This window comes from Thalia democratica, chromosome 2 (assembly GCF_965202585.1).
Source record: "Thalia democratica chromosome 2, ktThaDemo2.hap1.1, whole genome shotgun sequence".
Taxonomy (NCBI): Eukaryota; Metazoa; Chordata; class Thaliacea; order Salpida; family Salpidae; genus Thalia; species Thalia democratica.
Genome location: NC_139166.1, coordinates 47051378 through 47061689, shown reverse-complemented (window position 1 = coordinate 47061689; position 10312 = coordinate 47051378). Strand labels below are relative to the sequence as shown.

The 10312-nt window shown below is 24.6% G+C and overlaps 1 protein-coding gene across 1 annotated transcript; it reads left to right on the top strand.

Moving 5' to 3' along the window:
- The first annotated feature begins 290 nt into the window (after positions 1-290).
- LOC145829199 (protein YIPF2-like) lies at positions 291-5594 on the top strand. Its single transcript, XM_082936931.1, has 3 exons — positions 291-395; positions 3067-3449; positions 4496-5594. The coding sequence occupies exons 1-3, from the start codon at positions 308-310 to the stop codon at positions 4931-4933; spliced, it is 909 nt and encodes a 302-aa protein (XP_082793057.1). The 5' UTR covers positions 291-307; the 3' UTR covers positions 4934-5594.
- The last annotated feature ends 4718 nt before the right edge of the window (positions 5595-10312 follow it).

Below are 10312 nucleotides of genomic sequence, written 5' to 3'. Positions count from 1 at the left end.
TTTGTACGACATTTCAAAAAGTGAAAAACAGTTTAAAAACTTTAAAGGAGATGAGCTTTTTTATAAATTATGTATTGCAGAATATACAGCAGTTATATTATTTTATGAAAAAGAAGAATTTTTGTACTTATCCTGAATGATTCTTTTCCGGACATATTTACAGAAAAATCTGACCTAACATGTCCGGATAAGTGAATAAGCGCTGTACTAATATTTAGAAAAATTTATTATCTTATATCAAATAAAATTTGTGTTTATTAATAAAAAGAATATTGTTTAATTTTAGATTTTTTTTCAATTTAATAAAATGGATGAAGAAAAAGCTGGTTTAATTAATAATGAAGAAACTATGTGGATTGAAGATGATTATGTTGGAGAAGTTAGAGAAAAATCAGGTTTTACATATTGTTATTAGGAGTTAATATTTCTTGACTGTAAACATCAAATTTTTTTATAAAACTTTTTTTTTGTTTGTTTATTTAAGTCTAACATATCTTTGTTTACTATAGTATTCCTTTAAACAAAATCATGCTATTTAAATCTTCTTTTTTTTTGTTCTAGTAAACATTTTATGATTTCTAAATTTACTTCCACAATTTATTGTTCAATTTATTTTTTAATTTAATATTAGTTAAATAAAACATTCTGTCAATCTGTTTACAAGAATATACAACCAGTTGTAATAAAAAGTAGTACAAGTTTTTGCCTAGTCCACCATTTAAGTTTAAGATAAACTAAATTAACATAGCATTCAAAATAAAAAGCAAAATGCAAAATATTTGTTTTTTATCTTCTGCTTTCATGAGATATTAAAAACTAAAATACTTTTGATTATAATTTTCTAAATTTTAGCTTTTGTTTTATGCTCTAAAGTAGGGGTCCAAAAACTGTTGCTGGCATTGTAGATTTTATTTCATTTTATTTTTTATAGTACTTTGTTCCGAGTTGTTCTAGTTTGTAGTGTCACTTTTAAAAACTAATTTATTCCGTTTTTTGTAAACATATTTATATTTATAAGCATTTAAAAGCTTTATTTTTCTTACTATTAATGACCCATATTCTAAGAACTGACACATTAAGTAAAAATGTAAATTCTCAATTTAAATGTTAGTTTTTTAAGTTTAAGTCTCATTATAAGTTTAGTGGTGTATTGAACAAAAACGAAAAATTACTCAAAATTTTTTGATTCAAGAACTTGCTTACTCAAAAAGAACTCCCAGTCATCAAGTTGCATACCCAATTTAATCAAAATTGTTATGAGCTACAAATGAAAAAAAAAAAGAAAAAAAATTACAGTCAAAATAAAAACTCTAAAACAAAAAACTCTTTCTAGACTATTAAATTTTACAACATTGAATATTTTTCTAAAAAAAGTATATCAAAAAAATCAAATAGTTTATATACACACATATATCTACCATTATTAAAGATTTTATAAAAAGTTCTGGTCGATAGTGCTTGACAAAATAAGTTGGAGCTAAATATTTATCTAATTATATAAAAACAATAGTTTATACAGCTGTTTCATACATGAAATATAAAATTTCATGTACTCCTCAGTAAGCTATAATTTATTACAATAGTAAACAGAAATTTAGATTTTGAAATTTTTCTTCTAGATCTAAACTTTCCAAAATGCATAAATTAACAACTACAGCGTATTATTTCAAATTCAGCTAACTGTACAATAAACTGAATCATTACTACGTCACAATTATTATAAAAATTCTCAAAATCTAAATTTCTGTTTGCTATTGTAATAAACTGTAGCTTACTAAGGAGTACATGAAATTTTATATTTCATGTATGAAACATCTGTATAAACTATTGTTTTTATATAATTAGATAAATATATCTAACCATATGTACACATAAAATATATATTGAACTCTACGTCAAAAGGTGAAATTTCTTTCTGAAATGTTTTTAATTTTAAAATTTATCAATAATTTTAGCAAATAATTTAATCTTTTATATGATTTAAAAAAAAAAAAAAAATGATTATTAAATTTGGAGTTTTTTTTAAGTATGTTTAAGAATTTAGACTCTACTATCAACTTATTTCAACCTATTAAGAATAAGCAAAAATAAATTAATGCTATAACATTAAAAGAAAATTGCTTAAACTAAAAAAAAAATATAAAATAAATATATCCTTTTAATTAAAACTATCAGTTTTTACAATTTTGAATAAATGTCTAAATATAGAAGTTTAACTATACCAAAACAATCATGTAAATAACCACAAAAAACACTTAAAATAGTAAATAAGTTTTTTCTTTGAAAAAATAATACAGTAATAATAGTAAAATAAATAAGATAAAAACACCATAAAATAAGTCAACCTCAAACTAGTTTATATTTTATCAGTGATTTAAGCTTATGATTTAAAATTTTTAACTTATTAAACTTTCTTTGTTTAAATATATTTAAAGACTAATAATTTTATTTACACAGATAAAATGTAGACTATGAAATTGTTTAGTAATACACAAACAAACTACAGACAGAAAAAAAAAACATATATATATATTTTCTAAAAACTAGACTGAACCAATGCTATTGAAACCCAGTTAATATACTCAAAAAATATAAATACCTACTCAATTGAAAAATTAATACTAATTTAATGTTTATAAATAATTAAATAAATAAATTAGTTATACTTTATACTACAAAATAGGCAAAAAGTTTAAATATTTCAGTCCAGCTAATTTTCTTTTTTTATGTAATAAAATACATATAACTTAGATTTTTTATTATATAAGATAATATTTTTTAATTGCTGTATAAAGAATTTTGTTTTTCCTTAAGATTTTTTGTATTCTATACAATTTATAAAATAAAAGCATTATAAAGAGTGTTTTCAATATAAAGTTTTTTTTTGTATGGTGGTTACCTCTATAGCTACCTCATAACTTAAAGACATTATCTTTAAAACAACAATATTTAAGATACATGAGGAGCTTTATTTCAAGCTTTACAGACTGTTATTTTCTAGGTATGATTTTTTATTCAAAAGTAAATAGTAAATCTTATTACATTTGTTCTATAATTTGGTAACAGGTGCTGCTACAATAGACGTTGAGAAAGATTCAAAGACTTACAATTTCGATCTGCCACAAGAGGATAGTGCATCCAATGAAACTTCAAACCTTGATTCAGCACAAAGTGAATCGACAAAACATGCTGTATGGACATTTGCATACTACCAGCAATTTTTTGATGTTGATACAAACACAGTAATTCAAAACATAAAAGATTCACTTAATCCCGTTGCACATGTAAACAAAAATAAAAGATATTTTGGCGGAAAGTCAGATCTTTATGGTCCAGTTTGGATTTGTGCTACCTTAGTTGTTGTTCTTAGCGTTTTTGGAAATTTAAATTATGTTTTTAACCGCTGGACTGATGGTGAAAATTATAAATACACGCCTCAATTTGAAAAAGTAAGTTTTTACTTTGTATAATTTATTTTTATATGTAAATAATCTTCTATTATAAAAATAGTGTAAAATAAATAGTATATAATCCATAAAAAAAATCTTAAACTTTGTAGAAAAAAAAAATGTTGAAAATCTGAATTCATAATTACCAAAAATCAGTGCTTGGTTTTTACGAAGATAAATTAACTAGTAAACTTGATGTAGTTTATTAATCTATACAGTTCCTTATTTTATCTGTAAACAAAATATCTGCCTACATACGTGTTTTACTTGTAGTATTTAAGTATGCACACTTTACTATCGAATACAACAAGATGTTTTACAACTAAAAACACCATTTTTGTATACATTTTATAAAATAAGTTTAGCTTTATAAATGTATACTTTTTGTTTTGGACCTGTTTGAATTAATCCTTTTTTTATAAAATACTTGTGTTTTTTAAAGTGTTTTACATGAGTAATATAAACTAATTCACAATGGACAACTTTTTTTATTTACTTACCAATTAGTTATTTAACATTCTTTACTATTTCGTGATATTGCTTTTTTACAGCAAATGTATAAATAATAGGTTTTTACTAATTGGTTGTTAAGCACTTTATGAATAACATAGTAAATTTCATTATATTATTTCCTTTTCAGTTTTAATTATACAAAATTTTAAACCATATGTTAAGAACATTAACCTAGTAATTTTTCCCAGAAATATTTTACCAATAAAAAAAAAAGCATTCTTACAGTAATTTTGATTTTTAAAATTATTGTAAATTTGTGTTTGAAACATTCCTTTTTGGGAGCCCAGCAGGTTTAGTCACATTATAAGTCCTTTTGATATGTAATTTTTAAGTATATAGTACTTGTAAGAATTGGTAACCTATCTCGTATAAGATAAATAACAGTTTTAGTTAATACAATATTTTGAAACATATCAAGTTAAGATGGCTAAATTATTACATATTCTTTTTTGTTTGGAATTAAGTTTTCATTTTGTTATTTCATCATCCAAAACCTACTATAACATGTACTAAAACAATACAACATTACAAAGGTATCCCTGGCCGGCATCGTGGTCTACAGCTACTCGTTCCTAATACCATCTCTGATCTACGGCTTCGTGCGCTGGAGGAGCGGCCCCTTCGACTTCTACATGTCCGACTTCATATCAACATACGGCTACTCCCTGCTCACGTTCGTTCCCATGAGCATGCTGCTGCTCGTCAGAAACGACACTTTCAACTGGCTGCTGGTCATTTTGACGCTCGCCGTTTCCGGTACTGTCCTGGCCGCCAAGGTTTGGGGCGCCACTCGTCACCTCGACAAGAAAAGCGTCCTGATTCTGGTGCTTGTAGTTCTCGCACTTCACGCCAGTTTGGTTTTTTTCATCAAGCTGTATTTTTTCTCCCACATCAAAGTTGAAGATGTTGTTCAAGCAACAACAACAGCAGCAAGCGCTGATGTGAATCTCACTCAAACTGGTGGGTCTTAATAAAGACCCTTGCCCGTCTTTTTGATTGAAACATATTCGACGAAGTGATATTACTTTGTTAAATGCAAAAGTTATTTCACGTATGTTCTTGTTTCTATTTTCTTAAACTATCTTTAGATTTAAAAAAAAACTTTAAAGTTGCAGTTACTACTGTTAATATTAAATAGATAATTTCATGTATAATTTTTTCTATATTAAACAAGTGTATTAACAATTTTATAGTACAAACTATTATTATATGCTATAACAATTCAAATGATATAATAAGGTTATTTTTTATACAATTCCACTGGAAATGTGCAACTTATGTTTTATTGACTTAAATATTGCAAAACATTATTGTTAACTTAAAAAACAACATCTAAACTTGTATGCATATTCTTTTTTGTATTCATCTTTCTTATTAATATGCAAGTTTTGTTTTTTCAAACTTTCTAACAACCTTTACAAGACTTAATACTATCTGCATCTATAATTTGTTTTGCATACATGTATAGTAAGAAGTAAGTTTTGTGAATTTATAAAATTTAATCTAAACTATTTATTCAAACAAGCAGTACTTACATTTTGTAAAATATAATATTTGAACTTATTCTGTTTTTGTTGTTACTAAAAAACTTTATGAATATTTCTAACTTTTTACAGTCTAGGAATATACGTTAAAAACTGATTAATTGGTGAGTAATATTTTGCTACTTAAAACATAAGTAGGTAATGTTGTTCCTTTTTAATGCAATATAGTTTTATTGTTAATTAAATTTTTACGTACTTAGATATAACATTTTTTGAATATTACTTTTATTTATGTATAACATGTTATTTAATATTAATGTATTTGCTTCATTTTTGTACCATATAAGCCAAAATTGACTGGTGTCTAATAAATTTTTTTTATAAAAATTACAGGTGTCTTTATTCAAAGGTTGCCAAAAACCTGGATTTCTAGGAAAACCTAGAATTTAAAAAGTAATAAATGTAAAGTATAAAAATTTAGATTTAACACAAAAAATATGTCAAAAAGATAAAATATTTTTGTTGATATTAACTATTTTTTTCAATATAAAAACAATTAAAGTATGTTTTCAATGTTGTTGTGCTAAATAAAACAATTTTTTACCTTAAACTTAATTTTATACTAAAATAAACGCAAAAACTTATACTTTTGAAAACCTGGAAAAAATTCAGAAAATATTGAAGAAATTTCTCAATAACCTTTGAAAACCCTGATATTCTCTAACATAGAAGTTTAAAATTATTTTCATATTATAATTTTATTTATAACTTATTACTAACTTAAATAGGCCTCATATTTTTTTGAATTATGTGTTTATCTAATGCTATATGTGCCTAGCTACACACTCACACAACGCAAGATAACTCCAGCTAGTTGGAAGTTTTGAAAAACTTAACCTAAATATATCAATAGTAGGCTAGTTTGGCGTTTTGAATTTCTTTTAGTTTTAGAAAAATATGGCTGGTGAGGACAGTGGATTTATTTTAAAAAATTCAGGATAGTGGAAAGATTTTTGAAAAAATTCTAGCTAGTACTTGTCTGAATTCAAATGAGACTCAGATGATTCAATCATCAGTGTTCTGTTATTTTTGATTAACTTGTGTTACACCTTTTAATTTTTTGTTGATTTTATATAGTCTTTTTCAATTATTAAGTAAACTTTTTTTCTTGATCAAGCTTAGTTTTAACATAGCATTTTATTTTTATACTTGTTTAAATTGAGAACTTAATGGTATTAATACTGGATTTATTTAAGAATAAGCTGGATTAAATGTCTTAATATTATATGTAAATTAAAGTAGTTGAAGAATGTCATGCTTTTACTAAAAGTACTCATGCTTTCAATGACTAATAATAGTATTTGTGGGAACGGTCACAAATGCACGGAGTCACAATTGATAAACTGTTGTAATTAATAATTTTTATGATTATTTAAAACGTTGTTTTCCGATAAATAAACTGTTTATTCATTTTAGATTAATGGACGTTTTAGATTAAACTGAAGTCTTAAAACGACGCTCGTGAATTTCTGACACCTACCAGGGTTGCCAAAAAACCATTGACAATTTAGGCTAAAAAAAAAGGAATTTGAGTAATTTTAAACAAAAATCACTAAAAAACCTTGAACTCAAAATTTTTTAGACATGTTTTGTAATAAAATTTTTAATTTGACACGAAAAATCTACCATAAAGATTAAAAAAAATTTTTATTGTCAAAGAATTTTTTTAATAAAAAAAAACTTTTAAAATAGCTTTACAGTATCTTTTCAATGTTGTTATACTACTTAGCACATTTTTTTACCTTGAACTTAGCTTTAAACTAAAAATAGTCCCAAAAACGTGTATTTTTAATAACCTGGAAGAAATTCGAAAAACCTGGAAAAAATTTCTCAAAAAAATTTGGCAACCCTGACCTACCCAATATATGTAATGAAAGCTTAAAATGAGTGACGGCGAAGCATAAAGTTCGGTCAACTTGTTTTTTGTATAAATTCAGGCTAACTTTTGTCACATAGGCTAGTTTCATTTCAAGAAGACGGTTAATTCTGTACTACATGTAAATTTCTGCTTGCTAATTAGTCAACATAAATTTTTTAAGTTTTACTTTATTTAAGTTAAGTCAGTATACTTTTTCTATGTTAATTTTTTTTGTTTATATTGCAACGCTGGACTCAGACATCAAAACTTGAGCACGAAACACGAAAAAAAAAAACGAAAAGCAAGTACAAAAAAGATACATTAAAATAAATATACATAAAATGAATAAAACAGAATATCTCAATGAATAAATAAAACGTTTTAACACCTTTAGGAGGGAGGTGTAGGGAAAATATCATAATTAATATTTTGTAATTATAAAAAGTAATATTTGATAGCTATCTTATTTGAACATTTAATTTTTTATTAAAATTTCTTTACTCTCTCTCACTATACTACATCATGTGGTAACTTTTACCACATAATCATAGTTCTATGGAAAAAAAGAGTTTTTAAATTATCTGTTTATAAAATTATGTTTGCATTTTATTTTGTTGTTGTTTGCTCTTAACACATAGATTTTTTTATTTGACAATAATTAAAAACTTGATCTAAAATGTTTTTGTGTGTCATTAATCATTAAAAAAAAGTTATTACGTCAAATACCCAATTTCTACCCTCCCAGAGACTTTAAGCAAAATCTAGTTATTCTTTGTTTATATCAGGGTTTTCCAAACTTTTTTTCAAAAGTCTTCCTAAATAGAAATTAAAAAAGCTATGGCTCCCTCCAACAAGGTTACTCAAAAGACTCATTAAAAACGCTTAAGACCTTTTTCTTATGCTCTTCACCACCAACTCAAGAATATCTTTTATTTTGTAATTATTTGTAATTTTTAAATTATGACCTCATGGCCCCTTTACAGCTCATGGCCTCCTTAGCTTCTCATAGCCCTCTAAACTTCTGTAATATCTATTCACTATTACTTTTTGAGTTGTATGTAGAAGTAGAGTTTAGTTAATTTTTTTTTTGAAAAAAAAATAGTTATTTACTTATTTTTTGTGTAAGTTATAGACAGTGTTTTTGCCTTTTAGATTTAAGTTATGAAATTAAAGACCGTAGTTTTTTATTGTTGCAGGTTTAATAATAAGGAATTAATGTGAGGCTTGCCCTTGAAAACTTGAATCAAACTTAATTAATGTCATATTATAAATTAATAAAACAGTCCTTGGTTTATTTGAATAAAAAAAACAATATTTTTAAGGTTATAAAGTTTTGTTAGACTAATAAATCTGTTTATAGCAATCTCAAAGTTTTTTAACTTTTAGTATGACAAAGAAACTATTAATGCATCTAAATCTAAATGTTTAGTTAGTTCTGTTCTTTTATTTTGGAATAAAAATACTACTAGGTCTATTAATTAGTTTAGAACTGTGGAAAAGGTTTATATTATATCTCTATAAATGTAAAATAAGTAAAACTAATTAATTAAATTTTTTATCTTTGCCTGCTTGAGTACTCCTAAAGATCTTAAAAAATATTAAAACGTTGCAACTTTTATGTTCTTGCACCTAGCTAATGGACCGGATATTTATAAGTTGTTTAATATTGTTTTTTTATGATTGGTTCACATTTTTTAGAAGACGCAGATGTTTTCTAGCAAAAAAAAAAAGTATTTTTTATATGAACATCTTTTTGTTTACATATATCAAATTTAATACTTAAAGAGTTATGATCAAAACTTTACAGTTAAAATTTAGCATATTACAAACAGTTTTATTTTATTTATTAACAACTAAAGATTATTTATTCTAAAGTATGTTTTGTCTATTCTATTTGAATGTAATAACTGATTTATAAATAACGTAAGTAAAAACAGTTACTAAAAGTAAGATGTTTTGTAGATTTGACATTAGTTTAATCTTATTAAAACTTTGAATTAGTTTATCGAATTAATATTTTTATCGAAGTTTCTAAGTATAAATATTTTATAACTATATGATTTTATTTGTTAGGGCTGAATACTAAATATTTTATGTGGTAATGTTTTCTTTGAGTAGTAATTGCCTAATTAGTTGTATTTAATTTGTTTGATTTAAAACTTTTTTTCGAATAGTTATAAAACTTGAGTTTATACCGTATTTTAAACGATTTAATAGAGTGAGCTTATAAAAAATGAATGGTGTGGTCTAGATTTTTAATAAACTTTATAACTTGATGAATTTACTACGATAATTTAAAATCATAACAATACTTTGTTTAAATTGTATGCTGCTAAGTTAAGTTAATAATTGACTTATCTTATAATGACTAGAATTAAATAAGTCTTAGAAGTCATAGCTCGAACTAGACCATAAATAATATTATACAAAGTCAAAAATAAACAAAAAATTTAAAGAATTGCTAAAAGTTCTATACATTTAACAAAAATATTAAAAGTAGTAGATGTGTTTTGTTAGTGGTCGAAGTAGAAGAGCGTAAATCGTTAAAAAAATGAAGATATGGTCTAAAATAGAAAAAACTCAACTTTAGTTGTTAACCTAAAAGTCTTTCACTAAATAAAAGCTTATAACTAAAGTAAATACTTTTTTATTGTTTTATTTTATACTTTTAATTTTTATAGTATCAATTCTATTTTTTTTTAAACATATATATTCTTTTCCATTTTTAGTATCCTCTATTTAAGTGGTTCAGATTTCGATGCCTAAGTCCACCGTTGTACAATAACAAAATATTGTGCTAACTTATATCTACCTTCTTTATGATTTGTGAGTTTTATGATATAGTGTTTTCGTAAGGTCATATTTGTTCGTTTTCTGCAGAATAATAAGAAACTTAAGCATTAACATGTAAAAGTTCGCTCTCTGTGAATTAATGAATTTATACTTCT